We start from the raw sequence: 25,458 nt of genomic DNA, 5'->3' as shown, positions 1-25,458 counted from the left end.
TAAACATTGGGGTGCATGTGCCCCCTCAAATCAGCATTTTTGTATCCTTTGGGTAAATACCTAGTATTTGCTTCTATAGTACACTGATTCCTGAAAGACTGAGGACAGTAAGTAAGTTCAAAATTTCCAGAAAAGACTGATTCTTGTCCTCTTGTTCATTGCCTCTCCATTGTTGTTTCCAGTTATGGACATGATTTAAGAATCACTTGAACTAAACACCCTTTTAAAGGCACAACATTTGATTTGCCTCGTAATTGCACCCAGTGATACACTACTACTTACTTTTCTAACACCTTTTTCTTTTTGGAAGGTGTGAACATCTCTAACTGTAGACACAATTGGTTTATAAAAATGACTGCGAGGTAAAAGTAGGAATCCCAAATCTAGAACGAGAACAAAATATTTAAATACTATAGTGTTACAAAAATACGTACAGGTTAAGCGACATTATATCTTTGCTTTGCTTCAACAGTGGTAAGGAATGTGGGCATAGTTGAAATCAGATTGACCCTGTGTTGATAATAGTTGAAGCTGGATATGGGTATATGGGGGTTCATTACACTACTCTCTCTACTTGTATATATGCTTGAAATTTGCTGGAACAAAGAAGTAAAGCAAATAAACACTATCTATTTATACACTGTGCCAATGCCGTATCCTAGGTTTCATAAGCTCTCTGGTATATGTTAAATGGTAGGTGTTTCGTTTCTCTTATAATATGTCTGAGTATCTCCACGGAAGCTGCGGTATAAGTTGGGTTACTTTATTCCTGTAAGAATTCATTTTTGGAACTCCTTTTAATGGAGAATTAAAAAAAAAAGGCGTACACTTCTCTGGATATGCTAACAACTTTAAATTCAGACAGTATATAAAAATTCCCTGCCCAGACAAATCTTTGTCTAAGTTTTCTTACATTAAAAACAGCATCAGAATGAGATCAGAATAAAATTCCCCAAAATAAACTTAACCCAAACACATGACATAATGAAAGGACACTACTTCTCCACTGACACCAAGTACAATTAGAAATAAGTAGGAGAAATACTATAAATATCTTTTATATATAAAGAGCTCTTACAAACAAAAAAGAATATGATAAAACTAAGCAAAATAATGAACAAAAGTCAAGAACAGATGCTTCACAAAATATTAATTTAGTCGATAATTCCAGGTTGGCATACATATAAGCAATCAAATATAACTGATACAACCTTTAACTCAACAATTCCACTTACAGATGTTTATCCAAAAACAAAAAACAAAAAACAAAACTAGAGACATACACCAAGTTTGATTTTGTAAGAAGGTACATAGAGAAATTTATAAGAATAAAATAGCAGAAACAACTTGAGTATTAAAAAGGAGTGTTGTGGGCACCTGGGTGGCTCAGTTGGCTGATTGTCTGACCTTGGCTCAGGTCATGATCTCACAATTCGTGAGCTCAAGCCCTGCATCAGGCTCTGTGCTAACAGCTTGGAGCCTCGAGCCTGCTTCAGACCCTGTGTTTCCCTCTCTCTCTGCCTCTCCCCGACTCATGTTCTGTCTCTCTTTCTGTCTCTGTCTCTGTCTCTCTCTCAAAAATAAACAAACATAAAAAAAAGTAAAGCTGTGATCATGATATTTTGATCTACTTATTATTGTATGATATGATATAAAGATATATTAGGCAACCTTTCAATTCCAAAGGTCTTTACTGCATTTGTGGTTTTTAAAACACCTTGTAATTATCCAAATGTGCACCTTTTCTTAAATGTTTAATATGAAAAATGTTAATTAGAAAGAATAAGAAATAAAGATGCCAAAAATATAAAATATCATTAAGAAGGGAAGCCAAAATAGCCACTGCCCATCTTGGTTTACCATTTATCATTTCCCATTTAAAAAATAATCTATCATGAATTGTTAGGCATAACAAATTATAGATGTATAGACAGTTCTGCCTTAAAGAATTTTACCTATCTTTCAATGTATTTTTTAATTCATTCTAAAAAAAAGTGAAGATGGAGAAGGAACTGAAGTGTTGACTTTGTAAACATTTTCTTCATATAAAGTCTATTTTAAAAAATGTCTTAAAAACGTATGTTCTAAGTTCCCTTTGTCACACATAAGGACCATACAGGAAAGACGAATGAAAATTTATAGTAACAACACGGAACTACCTCCTCTTAGGCACTATGATTTCCAGTAGGTTGACAAGCAGAATAAAAGCCCTAACTTGTTGACAAATATAATGAAAACTCTTCGAATATTATTCATAATGAAAACTACAATGGCCCAAGATAAATTTAGGGTATAGGGGAGGTGGAATAAATTTATTTTCCTATTGTTAAGAGCAAGAAAATATATTAGATAATTTCCTCAAGTACAAGGTAAAAGATTTCAGCTCAGGCAGGATAGTCATCCAGATTGATACTTACCTTATAATCAAAGTTTTCATTTAAGAAATTCTTACGAAGTGCATCAGACAAGTATAGAACTGTTGTAATAATAACACTAGTGATAAAAAAAAAAAGAACATTTTAAGGTCAAAACTTTGCATTAGTGAAAATCATTTATTAGATAAGAAAAAAGCAATTAAGATAAAAGAAACCCTATAGAAAGCGTGTGGAACAATATTATTTGAATACCATGTACCTTTTTTAAAATTTTTTTTAATGTTTACTTATTTTTTAGAGAGAGACAGCGAATGGCGGAGGGGCAGAAAGATAGGGAGTCACAGAATGTGAAGCAGGTGTCAGGCTCCGAGCTGTCAGCACAGAGCCCAATGCGGAGCTTGAACTCATGAACCGAGAGATCATGACCTGAGTCAAAGTCGGACCCTTAACCGGCAGAACCACCCAGGGGCCCCTTAATTTAAGTTTTTAAAAAGTAATCTCTACGTCCAACATGGAGCTTGAAATTATGACCTCGAGATCAAGAGTCCCCTGGTCTACTGACTGAGCCAGCCAGGCGCCCCCAATGTGGGACAATATTAGATAATTCATATTTGAAACAGAGAAAAGGGACACCAGGTAAAAAAAGAAAAAAAAAATCAATCACTTAAGTTCTTTGTAAAATGATACAAAGATCTATGAATTCATACAACTCAGGCAGAAATACATTAATCTCCTGATGTTTTATGGTATTATTAATTTCTGAAGAAAGCAAAATGATTACTTCAAATATAATATTCCATGTTTGATGAACATGGGAGAAAGCCACACTTTAAAAAAAAAATGCAGAAAAAGAAATGGAGCCTAAAGAAGAAATAGATAAAATGAAAGAATATATTGAATATTTATTATAGGTCTTCTCTCTGTTTCCCCTGTCCCAGGTATTAGGGGGCATGCAAGAGCTCCTGAAGGCAGACTCCCTCTCTCTTGGTGACAGAATGCCACTACAGAAACAATTACAGACTGTGAAATTGTCTATAACCCAGCACTACGCTGTATGAAACTGCCAGGGGCTGTTAGAGCAATTCAGAGAATGGGGCATCTCAGGGCTATAGAAAGTAGGGGAGGCCTGACAAGGAGTCACATGCAGCCACATGTAGCTTGCTGGGGAGAGTAAAAGGGAAGTGTTTGGTGAGCATTCTTGGTTAACTCTAGACTTATGCAATTTGTTCAAAACCTGCTCCTTTTTACAGCTATAGTAGTTGACATCCAAAACTGAATACATATCCAGTTGATTTCATATTACATACAGAATTATGCTGAAACGAGATAGGCCACTCCCCAAAATACCATACACAAATGGTATATATACATGGTTGACATTCGGAAACCTCCTTGGCCTTTGCTGAGATGCATGCCTGATGGGAGTTTGTGATGTGATCGGACTCCAGTTCTCACCACAGGATTTGTAATCGAAGAGTAGAGCTGTATGACCCCAAATAAAATGAAACAACACCCCATCAACTTCACACCTTGATTATCCTATTGGTGAAACATAGATTAGAAGGATATTTACTAACCAGAAGAGTATTTGCAGTCTTTGAGGGACATAAAGGCTCATTACTGTTATGTGCTGGAAAACTCACTATTAGAGCCTTCTCCTGGGATAGGAGAGTATTAATGAGACTAAGGGGTTGGATGACTGAATGTGAAGCTCAGGGTAAAGAAAGGGAAAGAGCAGAAAACCACCATGCCTTGGGTACCTGGTCTACCATGAGCAAGCACTGTGGTACATGCATGTTCATTTTACATATGTCAATTACATCTTTCAACGAACCTTACTAGGAAAGTTAAGTATAAGCAAAGCCTATGAAATTGCAAAGTCCTATGGTGTCTTCAACCCCCAAAACAGCAGGGTATCATCAGTGAATTTCCTATAAAAGACAGAAATCACCTGAAAATAGCATAAAGTGGCAATTTTCAGTAGCCACTAGCAAAAGTAATGATGACAACTGAAGAAATCATTAAAATGTCCAAAGAAACTAGTCTATCCAAAACTTATTTTATGAAACTAAAGCTTAATTATCAGAAAACGGAATGCTATTGAAGAGCTTTGGAAAATACTGAGACCTGAAAAAATAGAATGGATCAAAATTTTAAACTGCAAAATAAAAACTAAAAAAGGTTAATTACACTTCCAGAGAATGCAACATTACTGATTTCATTAAATGTTCAATTTCACATTTCAGTAACTTCTACTGTATTGAAAAAAAGTATAGGTTACTTTTAAAATCTTCACAAGAATTCCCAACTGTACAGAAATGCTGAGAAATCACAACCAATTGGAGTTAAATAATTTACTCGTAGGCTAGTAGTTTAAAAAGCAAAATGTAAAAATTGTTTTTTTCTTCAGTAAAATGTGGTTTGTGGATCTATTTAATATATTTGATATGCTGAGAGTAAGATCTCCAAAAGTAAGACTCCTCTGGGCTAGAAAGACCTAAAATGAGTCTACTTCAAATGCCTTTCATTTATGCTTATAACATTCAGCCCAAGACACAGAGGCAGCTCTGAGAGCTTTTTATGGTAACTCAGCACTGAGTCAGTATCCTGGCACACAGGTCCCCAAGCCAGCTGAAGGCATTTATGCGTTATTGCTCCTTCATTACAGTTGATACCTGTGGTGTTTAGGGATCTTTCTTTACTTGTTCCAATTTATCCAAAATCATGTGGCTCCTTTGGTTTTATTCTTTTACTCATGACTCAGTTTCTGAATATTAAGGACATTTCAAATCTCAGCACTCCAATTCAATAGCCAAGAAAGGTTTGCAATCTGTTACTACAAATGGTCAAATTACTGATATCTGCCACAGAAACGCAGCCACAAGGATCATTTCTGACAGCTGTAATCTGTGGGCACAGCACAATAAAATTTACACATAAAAGAGGAAACAGTGCACAGGAAGTCAAAGTTATGGCTTCAAGATTTTCAGTTGCCACCTGATTCTAGCATTTCGAAAGTATTTTTTAAGTAACGCTCTCTCCTTGCTATAGAAATCCCATTTCTCATAATTTGTCAGTTTGAAAACTACTCCAAGATGATAATGTGCTCAAGCAAAAGCCCACCTCCGCAAATGATACCTGGACTGGGAGAAGCCCCTTTGTGGATAAACTAGGTATCAACAACAATAATGTTTACACACAGAAAACCTCAGGAAATCTATTTGTGGAGGTAACTTCCCTACAATCTGGTGTGTTAATGAGGGCAGAAGGGATCAACACAAAGACACTTGGGCAGATGAAAATCCTGGAAGGCCATCAAGGGGACTGATCTAAGCTAGTGATTCTCAAACTTCAGAGCGCATGATAATCACCTCAAGTATTCATAAGACTTCAGGGCCTTACCACCACCCATGGCCTGGTGAGTTCAAGGTGGGGCCCAGCCAGATGATTCTCATGCACCTGATTACCCTGTTTCATTTTGGGGACTGTGTTGCAGAGAGAAGACAAGACAGACGGGTTGGACTTGGAGAGCAGTGATGTTTAGGGAATTTGGCCTTGTTAACCACTGTTTCACCAAGGGTCTAGTCCACAATAAGTTCTATTGTAGCCTCACAACTATATTTAAACCTATGCTTTGTTATCCTTGGTTGCTGTAGTAGGTAATTCTAAAATGAGAAGCTTGTAAAACATCTTACGCCCCTTTGAAAGATATTTTAAAGAACAGAAGCAAAGACACTCCAAGTGGAGGGCACAACATAAGCCAAAACAAGGAAGCAGGAAGCCAAGTGCTTTTGCTTTTAGTCAAGGAAGCATGCAGTGTGGGTGAGGAAGAATGGAACAAGGATTGAAAGAGAGGGATTTTAACAACTCCCTTGACCTTCTCCACTGAGCACTAGTGGCAGAAAGTCACTCACATGTCAGCAGCCTCAGTTTTGGCCTGTTAGGCTCAGATCTTAAGGAAACCTTCCCTTTCATGTATTCATTCTTCCTGCCAGCTCCTCCCAACTCACCAGGATAGGGACCATGTGGGAAGTTCTTGTGTAAATATTTGCCATAACTATTTGAGTGTGGCACATTCATCTTACTAATAGATAGTTTTGGCAAAAATCAGTATCTTCTCTCTCCCCTGGACAGGAAAATTGTTTAAGGATTATAACTCTAAAAGAAAAACACCACCAGTACGAACAAAAAGCAGTGGTAGTGGTGTTGGCGGGTGCTTAACAGATCAGCTGCCCTACCATCCAACTTTTTCATCATCACTATCACATACCCTGTCTTCCCTCCTGTTACTATGCCAATGCTCCTAGCTAAGGTCAGGATTTCTTTGTGCGCATGAGATCAGAGCTTCTTTTGTTGAGAAAGTCTTACCACAAAAAGCACTGCCTACATGGTTGGTGTCATTTCCAGTGCAAGCTGACTGTGGAGAGGGAACAGGCAGTTCTCGATATCCCCACTTGCCTACCCAAGTTGTTCCTTCACTTATTCCTGTTTTCTTTAGTGTCATCAGTATTTCTGTCTTTGCTGGGCCAGCCCTATCTATAAGCCAAAATACTATATAATTCCATGTTTTAAAAAGGGTCCTAGTCTCCTAATTCCTTCCAGATATAGTCCCATTTCTCTGCTTCCTTTCACAGCAAAACTTCTAGAGAGTGGCTTATATTTACTGTTTTCACTTTCTCAATTCCTACCTGTTCTTGAATTCACTCTGATAAGGCTTTCTCTATCGGTCCACTGCAACAGCACGTGTCAAGGTCATCAATCTCTACACCGCACTGCCAAATCCCGGGTCAACTGCCAGTCTTCATCATCTTCAACCTCCCAGCAGCTCTTGGTATTCCTTTCTTCATGAAATACTTACTTCACAGGACACTGTAGTCTGCTGGTTCTCATTTTAAATCACAGGCTGCTCCTTTTCCGTCTCTTTTGCTGGATGCTTCTCCATACCCTGACCTTTAATAGCAGTATCCTCTACAGCTCTGTTCTAAGTACTCTTCCCCCTTTCAGTCTACACTCCTTTCCGGGTGCTCTCATTCAGTTCCATGGCTTCAAATACCATCCATATGCTGGTGACCCTCAAATGCACATCATCAGCCCTAACCCCTTCCCTCAGCTCCATATAAGCATGGGTAGCTTCCTCTTCTATGTTTCCACTTGGATATCTAAGAGCATCTCAAACTTGTTTAATATAAGATTCTTCACCTCCCCCCCACCAAAGCTGTTCCTCTCAGTATTTCCCACCAAAGTGAATGGCACCACCATTCATCCTTTTGTTCAAGCCAAAATTCTAAAGGCCATCTTCCATTTTTTCTCTTCCACCCACATCCAGTCACCTGTAAGTTAGGTCATCTCTATCTTCAAAATTGTTCTTCTTACTACCTTCACTGCTATCCACCTGTTCAAGCCATCAGCATCTCTTACCTGCACTGCTGCATTAAGCTACTAACTGGTTCTTCTTGGTTTCTTTCATGTTTCTCTACTCCCTAATATTTGGGCCCTGTCTTCATCTTCCCACCTCATCTTTACTGGTTCCTTCTCTCCTCATGTTTCAGCCATAGTAACAGTCCTTTGGTGCATTTAAATGTGCCACATTCATCCTGACCACAGGGCCTTTGTATATGCTATTCCTGCTGGTAAGAACATTCTTCCTTTGCTGTCTACCTGTTAACTCCTGCTTTAGCTTTCAGCTCAAGTTTGACTTCCTAATGAAAGAGCTCTCCAATCCCAGTACAGAGCAAAGTTCCTTTCATAAACATCTTCAAATAACTGTGCTCTATTTTTATGGAATTTATTTTATACTGTAGGCAACAAAAAAGATTTGCTAAATGGATGGGTCAGGAAATGAATGACCTCCCCTAAGAATCTTTGATTCCATAAATCACCTATTCACTACATAGATCTCATATGAAAGCTAAATTAGTTAATAGTAATAGTCAACTAAATAATTCAGGGTTTGTTGAGAAAAAGCACAAAAGAAAATGTATCCTAGGTTTGAAGCCACCATGTACACAAAATAAATAAATTAAGGACCTGAAATTTCAACTCGTAGGCCAGAAGTTTTTACTTTCCTCAGCAGCAAGTCTGTTATAAGATTTATCTCTTTGAAAATGTATAAAACTGTGACTTTATTTTTGTACTGTATTTTGCAATGTGTATGGGAAGGGGGTGGAAAGAAGCTTGTCTCAAAGTGTCCTGTATTTTTGGTACTTAATTTTCATCTCCCTTATGTTCCTTCTTTCTCAAATTGAGCAGTTGTTCTCATCAGAAACATCTACCAAGAACTTAACAGTGGGCACAATACAGCTTTGCACACAAGCTAGAGAGTCACATGTCTTATCCTTGTGAAATTTAGCCTGGATGCAGTTACTGTGTTACCTAATATTAGACATTCAGGTGGAAATAAACCACACAAGACCGTACTAATCACCAAGAGTCTGGTCATAGCTTTTGGTAGGACTTCACATAAAGCAGGGAAGCTACATGGTTTGGGACAATATAGTTTGTAGATGAAAGTTAAAGGCATTTAACTTACTTGAACACACAGGAAGAAAGGATCGGCACATAAAAGAATGCATATTTTGAGTTCGAGGGTAGGGCAGTGTGACTTCTCAGCTAGTTACTATCAATTTGGCATGTATGAAGCACATAGTGGGTAGTAAAAGTGGGAGTTTGGGTCAAAATGCCTCTTTGAGGAGCCCTGATCAAACCATCTAAGGAAGGTAGCACCATGGAAGAAAGGTGGTAAACCTGAGAGATGTAGACCTAGCTCCTCCAACTTGCTTCTACACAGTTAGCAAAGTGATAAAGTTTTCTTTCCAGTGTACGTTCTTCAACATATTTTAAATATCCTTAACATCTTTCAGAAATTTAGTTTTCTACCAATATTACATGGCTAATACCTGTATGGATAAAGCAGGAAGAGTTGAAGGCTTATTTCTGGAACACATTGCACTCATAAGGCAAGGAAAATCTCATATGGCTTCATAATTTGAACAGGAAATGGCTAGGGTAGTTGAATGGGGAGAAGAGAGGGAAGCAGAATGGCAAAGAGCAGTGTCTGTTTCAACTCTGCAGGAGTTCTACCAGACCCTGGAGCCCTCTCTACAAATTAGATCAGACTTGCCATCACCAGTGGAAAAACAGTGCTCACTTCTTACCAGCACTGACTTGGGTGGCAAGGGCATGATGTCATCGCATTTAGCAAAGGCTGATGGCTTTTTCCTTGGATTTGCTTTTGGAGTATCTTCTGTTTAAATGTATTACACAGAGCTCATCTCAAAGTAACTGTGCTCCTGTTTGATTAGCACCAGATAAAAATATTGAACATTGTGTGTTTACTCAAAAGCAGCATCTATACTTCTAAGTCTGTTACCCATTTGTGTGACCATGAAGTCTTCATAAACGGAGTGTAGATTTTTAGGTGAAGTAGAGAGAGACAGTGTTTACTTTAAAAAAGTCACATTGTGGTCACGATTTTCAGGAAGCTCAAGCAGAGCCTGTGTGCATAAGGAACAAAATGTCAAATTTATCTTTGGTTTGAATTTCTGCCATTAAATATTCTAATTCAAGGCAAAATATCCCTGTGCACACAGGGCAGACATGATGACCAAATGATGATGCTGCATGATGATGATGTCAGCAGCCTGGACCTCTTCCCAGATGGCTCCCTGGACTACTTCATAGCCCTCTGCATGTACCCAGCATGTAGATCTTTGGTAATAAGGCCAGATACATGACAAATAGTTCCCATTTAAATCTGTGGCTTCCGGACATCCAGACAAAAAGATATGTGATTCTACTCACAGATATCAAACTAAATATGCTAAATTCTAAAGAGAGCGATTTCAGGAATCTCAATTAGTCTTCAAAATGGAAAAGCTTCTTCTGTACTTATGTAAAATATAATATGCCATATTATACTATTTGTTACTTCACAAGTTTTTAACACTTCATTTTAACACCTCCACATCTATAAATGTAGACTGCAGCAGAAGCCATATTAGGCACATCTTATCAAAATCAAACCCTATATTACTGTGGCTCTTACCACCATCATACCTGGCATCTGGGGAAGACATATGGTATCTCTGGCCTATGGCTAGACACCTGGAGGATTCAACTGTTATCCTGAATGTGAAGGTGTTCGGGGCTGGACAAGAGGAGGAAGGAGAAGCAGGCAAACGTAGACTTGAAAGAAAGAATGTTCAAGAAACAGGGTAAATGACAAGTGTGGAAGTAAAGATCAGCCAGTTTCCTGAAGAACTTCACCTTCATTCTGTATCCTGAGACGACAGAGACAGGAAGCATGACAGCAGATAAAGCCATGACACTGTATTCTCTGGGACAGCTCCTGCCATTCTGGCTGCCCTCTAATCTCTTTTCCTGGCTCCTATTCCTTCTAGTACTGACGTCAAATGTTTGATTTTTTCCCCCTGGAGGATGTGCCTAATACAAGCCAATTTTATCAACTTCCAGAGATTCATCTTTATGTCAATATCTCCCCAAATGTCTTCTCTAGTTCTGAATTTTGCTGAGAGCATTATTTTCAGTAGTCTACCAGCCTTCTCAGTTGGCTGTATAAAAGAAACTTCAATCTTCATGTATCCAACTCAGGGGTCATATCTTATTCCCAGTGCTGAGTACATGGTAGACACTTAATGCATTCCGCTGAGTTAAAATGAATGAAGAAAGATTAGAAATGACTCAAGTGGCCAGCAACAGGGCTCGTTAAATAAACAATGGTACATCTACTCAATAGAACATGATACAGCTATCAAAGAAAAAAGAAACAAACAAATGAGGGGCTTTCTAAGTATTAATGTGGAAAGACTGCCAGGATTTTTTAGGGGAAAAAGCAATGTGCTGTATTACGCAGCCGCCAGGCAGAAAAGAACACTGGAAGGTCATGCAAGAAACAAATAAAAGTGGTTATTACAGGCGGGGGGTAAGGAATAAATATGGAAGGTGGGAGTGAGATTTTTCAGTGTATACTCTTGTTATATTACTTGATTTTTGAACTATGTTCATTTATCACCTATTTAAAACGAATAGTAATACTTTTTAAAAAGTGAGACAAGTTAATTCAGAGACAAAGGACAAGAATCCCTGTATTTGAAGCTTTCAAATTTGAGATCAGACTAAAAAAAAAAAATCATTTTGTGCCTCCTCTCCAATGAGCTGCAATTGTCATCAATTTAAATGTCTTACTTGTTAGCCACCAAGCGCATAACAGTCCAGTCCTTTGGAAACATCTCTGGGCGTATCAATATTCGGAACACAGTAAATATCTGCAGCAGAAAATCCTTGGATAGGAAGGAAATAGACCATTTTACTGAGTTATTGTAACTGTCAACACACACACACACACACGCACGCACGCACATGCACACACACACAGCACTGTTGTTACCATTTCCAAAGAAACCACAGAGAAGGGAGCCATGTTTTCATAGTTCACCAGGAGAAAGAATCATCGCCCTTCCCATTCTCAACACCCAAGTGGTTTGCTACTCTTCCCAAATGTTCTCTTTTCTTTCTCATAAATGGTGGGAATGGCTTTTCATTCCTCTTCACAAGCTCTAAGCATTTAGGTTTTATAAATAAAGGGGAAGACTGGCTTAGCAGGCAAATATGTTCTCTTCTTTTATTATAGTCTTAAACATCAGAACTTCTCATATCGAGAGAACTATCAACAATCCTTCCTTTTAAGTGTCAAAATTTAGAAAGTTATATTCATTAAAAAGAATTTTCAGCAAACACCCATGTTTCTTAGAGGGCATTCTGAAGATATAGTATTAATAGTATGCATGTAGGTTTACAGAATCTGAGCATGCTATGCGGACTACACTCAAATAAGGATGTGTGCTAGGCCGAGCCCAGTGGTGAGTGCTTAGTAGCTATGAGTGTCAAAGAATTCTTCACAGAGTGTCATGTCAGAGGGCAGTGGTATTTACTAAGATGTTATCCTTAAACCCATCACCTGGAAACACTCTTGACAGGAGGCTATTTCCAGACACAGAAATACCTCTTCTTAAAACATTACAAGTAATAGGATCCCAAATGTTGCAGCATTTTATACTTAAAGGCAACTCTAGGAGATAACACACTACATGTAATGAGTGACATAAAGCGTGCCCAATCAGAAAGAAATTGGCTCAATCTAGCTTTTATTTAGACTTATTAACTAGAAAACAAAGATTTCTTGGTAACGTTAAGCAATGCTAGGAAAATACATCTCGCTGCCAATCTGATTTAAGTCAACAGTATGGTGATGCTTAAAACAAACAAACAAAAAAACAAACACAGGAGTTTTATATATGAAACCCAACAACACACTATGTTAAACGTGTAAGCTGCTTGACTATAAGATTACAGTTGTCATTGATATGATGAGGAGATAGCTAGAATCTGAAAATATCAGGAACATCTGGTGGCTGTGTGTATGTGTGTGTGGTTTTTTAACATACTCTAACAGCTTTGATCAAGCCCATAAATATTTTGACAAGGATTTATTTTAGCTTCTTTGGCATCAACACACATAGACTGATATGTAGTATGTACCATGTGGAAATGCACCCGGTAGGTCACTTTTCTTTAAATGGCCAGATTTTTCTTATGTAGGAAGAGTTTCCCAAATGCATTCCATGGCAGGTCAGATCATTCGGGGAAACACTTCACATTCTAGCCCTCTCTTGAGAAAGTAGGTCATTAGCATACTAAAACTGTGAGAAGCCCTTTTTGATGCATTTCTAAAACTTATTCCAAAAAGTTTTTCAATTTATTCTTTTGGGTGTCCCAGACATGAATATATTATAATTCCTCCAAAAACGGATGTTTGCATTTACCTTTCAAAGAATTTGATCCTACTTCAGTTTCCTATCTTGTTGCACTTGCTTAGATAGAAAAAAAATCATGAAGGTGGGAAGTCACATCTCACAGTCTACAATTACTTAGGAATGTTGAAATAATTTCTTAACATTGAAATCTCATCTTTTCTCCTCAAAACTTTTAGACAATTGGAAAATGGAGGTAGCACCCTTCGTGCTTGGGTGTCTGTAGGGGGGAAGGTAGGAGAGAGGGATTTCGGTTGCACAGAGAAAAAAGTGACTGAAAAAGTGGCTACAGGAGGCAGGGTATCTACCTCCTGGGCTGGCAACTTTGGTTGTTCTTCTTTCGCAGTGCTGGGGACGAAGGGAAAGTTATTCCAGGTATAGGAGCTGGGGACAGACAACCTGTTTCTGTGCCATCTCATTTTCTTGTTCCCAGTTATCTCACAAAATAAAAAGTGTGGCAGCATGTGACATTGTGCCAATGCTCATGTATTGACAGAAATCTTTACTTGCCCTGAGAGAACTTTTTGGCATCTCAAATAGCTCTCTATGGTATCCACGCAAGCTTCACCTACCTTCATAGAGCCAAACACATTCATTGTGGAAATCTTACAATAAAAACACAAGAACATTACATTAACAATCAGAAAATCTAGATTTTAATCCTGGATCTGCAACAAACTAACTCAATGACGTTGGCAATTTATTTGATCTGCCTGGAAGTGAGTTCTCATCCTTGGAAAATGTGGGACCTTTAAGGTCCCTTGTGGTTAGGGGTGATTTAAAAAAGTTAATATGATCACTTATCTATTCATATAATAGACAAAAATGTTTCCTTATGTCTAAATTGTAGGCTAATGTTTCATCAGATGGTAACACAAATACCTTCCACTGTAGCACTTACATGTAATTTAGTTCAGTAAGTATTTATTGTCAACTGCCATGTAACAGGTATCATTTCAAACTCAGTCCCAGTACTTAAAGCACTAACATCTGAACGCTAGATTCTTTGACACCACCCTCCTGCCTGCCCTCCCCAAATACAGCGGTATTTCCCTAAATACTTTTCGGCTCTGATCATTTCACAGAATAAGTACTTTTGCCTAGATATATGAAGTTATTTTGCACACATGACACTAACTAACAGATCTTTCCCATAATTTAAAAAAAGAACATTGGTACGATAATATTCCTGTTTGGATAGCAAGAAATAAGGGTTTCATATGCCACTGTTTGAAAATTGGTAGCCTGGGAGCAGTTTCCTTTTGTTTACTTCAAATAGCACAACATGGTAACTTAACTGCATTGCCCGTTTTATTCAAATCAAGGTTCAAAATAAAAAAAAAGAAACAGGGAGGTGGTACGTTACAGAAGCACGTTTTCTGCAGTGCAAGAGGTTTAAGAAAGGAAGTTCATATGAAAACCAAAATGATAAAAAGTTCCATTCTCAAAAGACAAGAAAGCAAGAGCAATTTTTTGTGATTTTCAAAATTATCACTAACATTTATTCATCCATAAATATTGGGTGCTTTCTAAAGCACCAGGCACCGTGTTAGATGCTGGGTTACACCTAGTGGGGTAAGATACATTCTGTTATTGATTCATGCAAGAGTATTTCTGGAGGGCCTGTGATACGTCATACCATAATCAGCTGAATGTGACACCCGCCTTCATGGAGCTTACAGTTTGGTGGGCGGGATGAATGTGTATCTAAAAACCACAGACAACATGTGTGCGCTACCAATGAGGGAAGTGTGAGGACCAAGTAGTCCAGGTAGAGGGAAGAGCACCAAGCTTGAAAGGCAAGAGACAACACAGGGCTGTCTGGACTGTAGTGGGGAGTGGCAAGAAATGGGGGTGAAAGATAAGAAGGGAAAAATCAAAAGCTGACAGACAGATGATGGATAGGGACCGATCAAAGATAAATACATAGAAGAAAGATAAATAAAAGGTAAATAAATCTCATTCTTTCTTCATGGTAAGGAACGTGGAAATTTACCCTGAGGGCGATGAGAAGGCCATTAGGGGTCTCATGCAGATGTGGGAGAAGATTAAATGTATTTTACATTCATTTTCTGACTGTATCATACAAAAAATTGTTTTGTGTTTACACATAAGACTGTGGTATGTGAACAGCACAGGATAGAAATTAAGTTTACGGAACAGAATTAGTGAGAGACAGGAGACAGAACTCTGAGACCATGAAACGTGAATTAAGAACTCAAGAAAATAAAGCATAACCAGGTAGATAGACCAGCACACAGTCTCCTTGTGTCAAAAGCAATGAACAGGGACAGAGCCTTCTAGGAACACATTTCCTTTACTTACGATTTAAAGTAGAGTCAAATATTATTTTAAAAATTTGCCACAAATTTCAAATGTGTAACACCCTTGATATGGAGTTTGAATTCAAATAAAGGGTGTTAATAATCATTATCACAGTGAAACTCATACCCTTAAAGTTGAATAAGCACATTATGTAAAAATAACTCCCAAGTGGTCTTCAGTCTTCAAGAGCTATAGAATTATTTTTCTATAATAAAGACTATAAGCTGAAATAATCATATGGAAAAAGACGGTTTGTGAGGTATGCAGACATTTACTGAGAGGGTTGTTTCAACGAACAAAGATATAATATTCCAGGCTCTGTGCTTAGGACACAAAGACATGGTGTCTATTCTCACAGAGCACAGTCATCAAGGAGTCGAGACAACAATTACAAGGCAATGTTGGATGTTATCACGAAGAGGGGGTGGTGGGCACTGTATTCTGTGAATGCTTCATAAAGAAAGAGATTCCTAGGCTGGATTTTACAGAATGAGTCAAAATCAGGGAAGGGATTAATAGGGGTACAAAATAAGTAATGCAAATGAGTAGCGGTGGAATAGGCATTTCAGGTAGATTAAAAAAAAAAAAAGAAAAAAGTAAAGAAAAGAAAAAGAAAAAGATTCGGAGGAATTAAACCCAAGTAATTTTAAGTGGCTAGAGTGAGATGTGTTTGGAAGAGAGTAGAGGGTAGAGGATACTGAGAATGTAAGGTAGACTGAAGACAGGGATGATGTTGGCAAAGACTGGGTCTTGTCCCCCAGGGAATGTGAAGTCCTCAGGGCTTTAAAGTTGGACTGTGACGTGATCAGATATAATTTTGGAAAGCTAGTGGGCCAGTATATGAGAGACAATGAAAGGTTTTAACAGTGCTGTACTTAACTTCCAGAACATGTATAATATCACATTTAAGCAGGATCCCCACAGTTCTATTTGAAAAGTCATAATCAACAAAGAACAGGAAACTCACTGCTCTCTATGTACCAGAAATACCATGGATATGGACAAAACTTTAGCCCTCAGTAGAAGGTGGGTGTATAATAAAACGTTACTGACTACAGAAGGAGGAAAAAAAAACCTAATCACTTCCTAGTCTTGCTTTTGTTCATTTCTAAAATAATGCCATTCTACAGAAGGAAAGAACTAAATAATGCAGAGTACCAGTCCTTGGGTCCTTGGTCCTACACAGTTCTCTTGACATTGTTACTTACACCACTCACACATAGCACCCGAGGACCAAGGAGAAGAAATGGCATACTGTTCAAAATGTCAGAAGCTACCCCAAGAATCACCCTGGAGAGGTCCTGATTCTTCAAGCAAGAATGGAGTAAAAACACCAATAGTCTTAGTAAATACGAGAACTACATACTTTCAAATTTGTTTTCATTTAGAGAACCACTGTGAAATGCTAGGCCAAATCTTTCTTTGAATTGATAAGAGTAAAGAAAAAAAAGCAGTGATGCTAGGAATAAAGAACAACAAAAAAGTTAACCTGAATGTTTCAACATCTAATCTGTCAGTATTAATGAAGATTTAAAGTGCACATATCGCAGTTCTACTTCAGGAATTCATTCTGCAGCAATAAGGCCACAAGCACAGAGAGATGTGTTATCATGATGTTCACCACTATAACCTTTCCATTGGCAAAAATCAGAAACATCCTGAATACCCAACAAAAGGGGAATGATTACATTATTTAGCATCCATACAATGAGATTCAGAAGAATAAAAGATGTAACAAGCTCTGTAATGTTCAGGACATATTACTATGTGGAAAAGTGCAACTACTATGAATGCTATATTCCATTAAAAATACGTGTGTATATACCATAAAAAATAATCTATGAGGATACAACCTTATGTGTTAACAGTAGCTCCCACTGGGCATCAGAAAACATGTATGTGGAAGGGAGGCAGACATATACTTTGATCACTTTTAACTAGTAGGTTAAATGGGATTCTTCCTGTCTAATCCCAATAGCAGTTATAATTTTCCATTGACTATCACTTTACTAAGCTCTACCCTCCCTTATGTATTATATATTCCATTTCTAATCTAAAGGTAGATACAAAACCCTCAAATAACTCTTTCCATTAACTTGGCCTTTCATCTCCATGACTGGAATTGCCTTATTACTTTTAAAGAGTGGACAAATGAAATTTTATGCAATTTGATAGCGAAGATTTTGGTTTCTAACAAATGTCATTAGAGTTTAGGGAAAAGGTGAGTTGAGCTGCGTGAACAAGAGCTCAGATGTTAATGGAATTCCAGGCCCTCTCAGTTACTTCCTTGCGGGGAGGGGGGGGGGGGCAGGGGGAGGAGTCGGGGGGTTGGTTGGCCGGAAGTAAAATGAGGCACTGTAGGAAAAGTCTTTAGCGCTGCATCTGGCCCATATCAGTGGGGGTGGTGGTGAGGAGGTAATATCAGCCATCATCACTGTTGTTTATATACATCCCACTCAATTATAACTTAATGATTTAGATGCTGTTAATAACATGAAAGCATTAAGACTAGCAAAGACTAGCAAAGACTGTTTTGCTCGTCTTGATATCCCTAATGTCTAGCCACTGTGCTCAATATATGTTTGTTGAATCAAGTAACTGTCATTTGTAATAAAATAGTAATAGTGCCAACCTCAGGGGGTTCTTCTGAGGATTCAGGGAGTTAATATTAATCAATCTTTTAGAACAGTACCTTGCATGTACTAAGATTTACAATTATATAAATGTTTACTGTTTGAGGTTCTCAACTCTTTACCACAATAGCCAAAGCTCAAAGTGGTCTAAAATGTTGGTGATAATCCATTTGGCAGCAAAACCTGACCTGAACTATTTAGTCTTTATTTAACCTCACCTGGAGTGAATATTTTTTAACTCCACAAATATTAAGATGTTTTATTAGAGTGGCTATGCCCATATATAGTATGTGCACCATATAGATTACCTTTCTGAAATGTCAAAAGATTCTAATTTCTAAAATGCACTTAATATTAAGGACTTGGCATAAGGGACAGTGGACCAGTGTTACTATTTTTAAAAGATCTTGTAATTTAGATTTCAGTAGCATAAATAGGGATATTTGGGTTTTAAGAAAACTGAGAACAAGAAAAATCTGTTAAAAGGTGACATCTGAACTTTTAAAATGCAGATTAAAACCAGATGACTAATTAGCCTTTAGTAAAAAAAAAAAAAAAAAAAATTAAAAAAAATGACTTTTAGCTTGCCTTCACTCCAGTTACTCCCCTTTCATTCTTACACTGGAAAGGTGATCTTCCTCCTAGTCACAGATACTTCTGTCCCCTCCTGCTGCCTTTGCAGGGAACCTCACCACCCTTGTACTTCTTCCTTATGTCTTCAGCTTCTCCTCCACCAGCTCTAATCATCCATATTCAAACATGCTTAAGTCTCCTTCAATATAAATATTTCTACGACATCCAAAGTTCCCCTTTTGTACACACCTATCCTCCCTTTCTTGAAACACGGCATGCATCTACTGTGTCTTTTTCATTTTTCCATTCTGCAATTCATGACAGCTTGGTTTCCACCCTCACCACTGTATTGAAATTGCTCATCAAGTTCATCAACAATAGGAACAGACCCTTTTATGATCCCACCTCACCGCCCTGCAATAGCCAGTACTGTTCACCACTTCTCCCCCCTTCATGCTTAGGATCCTATTTAGAGCTCTTCAATTACATGCTCTACACTCTTCTTCTGTGTTCACATTTACTTCCCTATCAATTACTATTCACTAGCTGATAATTCCCAAATCTACAACTGCAGCCTAGCTCTGTCTCTTGGACTTCAGACACTGTTTATAAAACATTCATTTTAATGTCCCTCAAGTGACCAAACTCAAGCTGAAACTGAATTTATGTTTGCTCCCAAACCTGTACACCCATACCTCCTTGGTTCCCCGTGCAGTGAGTGGCACCCACATCTGGCCTGTTGTCAGAGTGCCTGGGATTTATCTTCAACTCTTCTCTCTCCTTCACCTCTTCTCACTCCTTCATCTTTTTTTTTTTTTTTTTATGAAATCAGTTACCAACACCTGTCAACTGAACTTCCTAAATGACTAGAATCTACCATCATGATCACCTCTCCTTCAGGCCACAGTCATCACTAGCACAGACTATTCTGCCTCAGATACTTTACACAGTTCTGCTTCCTGTTTGTCTTTGGCTAATTCATTTTCCATAGTGCAACCAAGCAGGTTTTTCTTAACTGAAATGGGATCATGGCTCTCCTTTCTTTCTTAAAACGCTCCGCAGCTTCCAGATGTCCTCAACATAAAGTCCACACACATTCTCAGAGCACTGTATCTTACACCTCTCTTCCTCATAGTCTATATTCTATCAATCAACAAATGTTTCTTGAGTGCCTAAAATGTGGTGAGCATGTTCTGGGATCTGAGGATACAGCAGTGAACCAGTCAAAGCTTCAGACACCAAGGAGTTTATAATCTAGTGGCTAGGGGTTGGGGATTCACCCAAACAAATAAACTAAAGCATTCCAGATTTGAATAACTGTGAGTGCAGGGAGTATGCTATGTCAGCACATTCTGGGGGCACTTTAGGTGAGAGATCTAACCAAAGACAGGTACAGCACACTCTTACTCATCTCTTAGCTATCAGCTGAGAGCTCCCTTGGGGACTTTTCCTCATGTCATGAGTTTGGCCTGGCAGGAATTCCTAGATGCTCTGGAGCACTGTGGGGTCAATGTCTATTACCTGCCTGATTTCTCCCGCTACAGGGACTGGACAATTTGTTCCTGGCTACATAATAAAACTAGTAGGGCTTAGCATGCCTGAATTTTTCAATCAGTATTTCTTGAAGGACAGACGAAGTAATTAAGAGCATGAAATAATTTTCCTGGCCCGAAGGCCTAGTTAATTTTGAAGTAGGAAATTTTGAAAAGGTGTGTGGATGACTGAAATGAGGAAAGGCCATACAAAATACTTTATTCATTACTTCCATTTGCTCTATTGTTATTAATGTGAATAATAAGGCATAAAACTCAATACCTAGATTAAATTCACCATGGTTTTCAATGCATGCTTCTCGGTTATTTTTTTAATTCCTAGGCTCTGTAAAAGTAAGTATCCTTTCTTATGTGAAAGTTTGAAACATGAAGTCACAGACCTCTTATGTAAAGCCTAATAGCTCCTTAATAGTGCTACATACTCAACTTCTGAAGAATGTTAATAACTGCACAATTATCTTCCTTTTTAGCCACATGGATTTCTGTATCTAGAGTGGGTATCATCTAAAGTCCTTTATCTGTTTTTAATTCTAAACTCAAGATTGAAAGTAATCATGAAAAACAGATTGTTAGGCACAGGTATATGCCAAGTGACTGACTGCTAGAAAGATTACATCTGCCCAAATCTATTCTCTTTGTTTCATGATTCAGCCTGTCATCTGCCGCAAGGTAACTAAAGGATTTTTCTGAGGTCATGCAACATCTTCCAGGCAGTTAAAAATCAAAGGTAAATGATTCCTGTGCATGATATATATTTTAAAAATCTACAAATCTCCCCCTGAGGTGCTGCGAAGGCTTCTGGTCACGCCAACATTGCAGCGCGACTGTTCTACGGTCCTCTAATTCTCCACCACCTGGCATGTCAGTACTCCTTCCATTATGATGGCTTACCTATGAAGATGCCTGGAAAACTCAAGAGATGGAAGACAGATAAAAGTAAATAAGAACAGATGACAGGTCATTCCTCCAACTGAGGACAATCAACTTCTAAGCTTTTAGTGAACACCATGATGGAAGTATTGAAGTTCCATAAATCTCAGCAAAGTGTGAATTTTTATAAACCTGGCATCAATATTTTCTATTGAATGTCAGCCTGTCACACTAGCACAGCATAGTGATTAGACTGTAGCTCATAGAGAATATCAAACACAACTCTGCTTCTCTAGTCAGAACGTTGTAGCCAGAACTCCTCATTGTGGTTTTAGAGTGATGAAATCAGATAATAGGTTTATATATTCTTCCTTATCATCTATAAGGCCAATATTCCTAAGTCTACCTAACTAAAGTTACTCTATTTGCTTTTGTCTCATTAGGTCTGTGATTGTGTTTCTAGTTTACTGGATTTTGCTGACAGGTATTTCAAAGCCTATGTCCTTGTATAAAATAAAAGTTAATTTGCTTTGCTTGAGTAGTTGAAAATCTTAAAGAGCCAAGATAGTCAGACATATGGATGAAGGTGAGAAAAAATAGCATAGATTTAACAAAAACAGGTAAAACAACTGTCAAGGAACTATTTGAACAATGATGAATCTGAACGAGGAAAGCTAAAATGATATAGGAAATTTTAAAAAAAAAATGTCACTTACCCTTAACTCTTCCTTTGTATTGAAACTATCAAGAAGTTGTTGATAATGTCTATCTGTCATTTGTCGTAATAGGGACAGGAGACAAGCAACAAACTCACCCTAATGTAAAGAAAAAAAAAAAACAACATAGTTTTTAATGAGAGCAAAAATGAACATCAGTAACTTACCTTGAACTGCCCTCAAATAGAACACTTTTTAAGTGTTTTTTTTAAAAAAATCTATGAGGATCTAAAGTCACTCTGTGAAGTCTTTTTAATCTAAACTAACCATAGTATTATGGTCAAAATTTCTCCCTCTGATGAATACCCTTTACTTGGTATACATGCATTTTCAAATTGGGAGTAGATTTTTTTTTTTTAACTTGGGTGGAAGCTTTTCACTAGGAAACCAACCTCACACACTTAAAAAAGGCAAGGCCATTTACTGAGAATTTACTATACCTTCATTCATTGTCATTTGAACCTCATTATCAATGCTATGAGGGGGTATAATATTTATTCAAAGAAGATAAATTGTAGGTTCAGTGGGCTAAAAGATTTGTCCAAAGTCACATCACTAAAAAGTGAAAGAGCTAGAGTTATCTCTACATCTTTCTGACTCCAAAGCTCTTCCAGTAACTTCATGCTCATTTTTGAATTCACATAATCTCTTCCAACTCATCTGAGTGCTGGTCTGCTGATTTTCAGGGTATAAAAAAGCCATACATTACAATGTTGGTTCCAAACTCCTTTTAAAAATAGTCTGTCATTAAAAAAATAAAAAATAAAAATAGTTTGTAACTCTTTGCTGCTTGGGTGCTATGTGATTGGCTCCTAAAAAGTCAATTTTTAAAAATTAATAATGAAAAAAAGTAGCATCCATAGGTTTGAAGACCTATAAAATTGCTATCACTTGCATTTCCCAAAGTAAATCTGATTTAAAGTATCTGTGCTTTGATGCAACCTTTTTTGCTCAGCAAAAAATGATCTACTTTTAATGAGAACAATAACATTTAAAACACAATGAACACAACAGGAGTGGCAATCAGTAATGACTCTAAGTTTATAAAAATGTACCTTAATTGGGAATTGGTGTGTGTGTGTGTGTGTGTGTGTGTGTGTATTTACATGGAAAGAGACTATAGGCTCACATATAAAATTAGAAACTAAAACCTCTAAGAAATTGGGATTTTCCAACAGAGGCAGCTAGGTCAGGACAGTCAAACATATCCCTACCAGCTGCCATGGGAGGCCTGAAGATGCTACTTAATGACAGCACAGGGTGGCCAAAGATGCAGGCTGGTTTTTTGCATGAGAATAAATAATTGACACACACAAGTATGACAGATAATTATTCCTGCATGCTTATTAGGGCAAATATTTAAGAAACTAACTAGTAAGGGCTAGCAGAAATCTATCTTCTAAGCACAATATAATACTTTGTTAATGAACAAAGACATTCTTGGTACTTAACACAAGAAATAGAAAATTCAGGGGCACAATGATTAATATTTTAGTGCATGTGTGTGAGGAAACAACCCAAAGCTAGGAAAATATCCCAAAGGACTGAGAGAACAGTACCTGGTGCTTATAAAGGGCTGGGAATAGTGCCTTTTCTCATCAGCAAGACTGGAAAAACCTTGCCATTATTAGGGAATCAATTAGAATACTAAAAATGATCTTTTCTCAGTGGCAGGGAAAAATTACTCCTAGAATAAATGCTGCTCTGATCCTACCTAAAGAAGTTCATAAGCAAGGTGTTAAATAATCAAACAGTTCCTAAGAAATTTAACCTCATGCTAAAGAAACATTCAAAGCTATTTTTAGGAATTAAAAAAAAATCCACTTTTCAAAAGCATAAAATTCACAATCTCTGGCATTCAAGAAAAATTACCAAGCATATAAATAAATAGCAGGAAAATAATGATGCAAATGAGGAGAAAAAAAATCAATAAAAACAGATCCAGGTAAAACATAAATAACAGAATTAACAGTAAAGGGCATTAAAATAGTTATTGTTACTATATTCTATATATTCAGGAAACTAAAGTTTGAACATGTTAATTTCAGACATGAAAGATATCAAATAGATTCAAATTGAACTTCTAGAGATGAAGACTATAATGTGTGACATGAAAATTTACTTAATAGGACCACTGGCAGATTAGACATTTGCAGAGGGTAAGATTACTGAACTTGAATTAGAAATTCTCCAAAAGTAAAACTACAACAGGGGTGCCTGGGTGGCTCAGTTGGTTAAGCGTCTGACCTCGGCTCAGGTCATGATCTCACAGTTCGTGAGTTTGAGCCCCGCGTCGGGCTCTGTGCTGACAGTTCAGAGCCTGGAGCCTGCATTGGATTCTGTGTCTCCCTCTCTGCTCCTCCCCCACCCCTTCAATATAAATAAAAACATTTAAAAAAAAATTTAAAAAAACCCCACAACAACAAAAAAGAAAAAGCATCTGTGAACTATAGGACAACTTCCAGTAGCATAATATATATGTAATTACAGATCTCAAAGAGGAGGGAGTAGAAAAAGTAATTGAAGAATAAAGGTGAAAATTTTCAGATTCTATGAAAACTATAAACCTATGTATCAAAAAAGGTCAACAGTTCCTATTCACAAGAAACATGAAAGAAAATACACAAAAGTAAATTACAATAAAACTGCTGATAGCCAGGGATAAAGAGAAAATCTTAACAACAGTCAGTGAAAAAAAGACACGTTATATATAGAGAAACAAAGATAGGGATGAGATAAATCTCTTTAGAAATAATACAAGCTAGGAGGGAACCAAGATGGTGGAACAGCATGGAAGTTTTCTGTGTGTCTTGCATCCATGAATTACAGCCAGACCAACACTAAACCATCCTGCACACCTAGAAAACTGATCTGAGGATTAACATAACAATCTGCACAACCTGAACCACAGAACTCAGCAGTACGCGGCGCAGAGAGGTGAACATGGGGAGAGAGAAACCACGGAGGGCAGGGAACTGCTTTGCGGGTGGAGAGAGGATGGAGATGGGGACAGGGGGGAATATGGGAAAAGCACCCCTCCCCAAAAGCAGCTGGAGAAAAAGTCGAAAATTGCAAACAGCCGCAGGGACTAAACTAAAAATGGAGAAAGGAGAAAGAGAGGGTTTAAATTCCATTAAGACTGTAAACAAGGGGAGAGCAGAGTCTGCAACTCTGCAGTTCGATACCTGGTAGTGCTCTGGTGGGAAAGGCAAACCCCCAGGAGCAGAGCGGGGTCCAGGAGGTTCTTGGGCCACACGGGGAAAAGCAGTTCCACTGCTGGAAGGAACTTTGGTAGAGACTGTTGAGGCCACCTGGTCCCAGCAGACCCCAGAAAATGGCCACATTCACTGGTGCTGGAACAGGTCGTTAAGGGTGAAGCCTGGTGCCAGATGTGGGTTGCGATTTTCCATAATCCTTGAAACACTGCTGCTAAACTGTCTCGTGAACTTTTTCTGGGGCAGCTGGCACCTGGCTGCAGTCTCGGGGCACCGGCAGCAGCATGGTCCCATGAATGTTCCTGGGTGCAGCCGGCATTCGGCCATTGCCCGGTAAGACCCTCTGTAGAGGGGTGGAACGGGTCAAAG

At 38.0% G+C, this 25,458-nt stretch overlaps 1 protein-coding gene across 5 annotated transcripts in view; it reads right to left on the bottom strand.

The window, feature by feature from the left end:
- Positions 1-25,458, bottom strand: part of DOCK4 (dedicator of cytokinesis 4) — a 429,626-nt gene that overhangs the window by 69,040 nt on the left and 335,128 nt on the right. For all 5 annotated transcript variants that reach the window (XM_027075294.2, XM_027075298.2, XM_027075297.2 and 2 more), the window contains 4 exons: positions 21,875-21,973; positions 11,580-11,674; positions 2,418-2,493; positions 283-383 (listed from right to left, as the gene is read on the bottom strand). In XM_027075294.2, coding sequence (XP_026931095.1) covers positions 283-383; positions 2,418-2,493; positions 11,580-11,674; positions 21,875-21,973 — 371 coding nt within the window. The remainder of the gene's footprint in view (positions 1-282; positions 384-2,417; positions 2,494-11,579; positions 11,675-21,874; positions 21,974-25,458) is intronic.

This window comes from Acinonyx jubatus, chromosome A2 (genome assembly GCF_027475565.1).
Source record: "Acinonyx jubatus isolate Ajub_Pintada_27869175 chromosome A2, VMU_Ajub_asm_v1.0, whole genome shotgun sequence".
Taxonomy (NCBI): domain Eukaryota; kingdom Metazoa; phylum Chordata; class Mammalia; order Carnivora; family Felidae; genus Acinonyx; species Acinonyx jubatus.
Note: the sequence above shows the minus strand (reverse complement) of the source record. Positions and strands in the feature narration are given on the sequence as shown.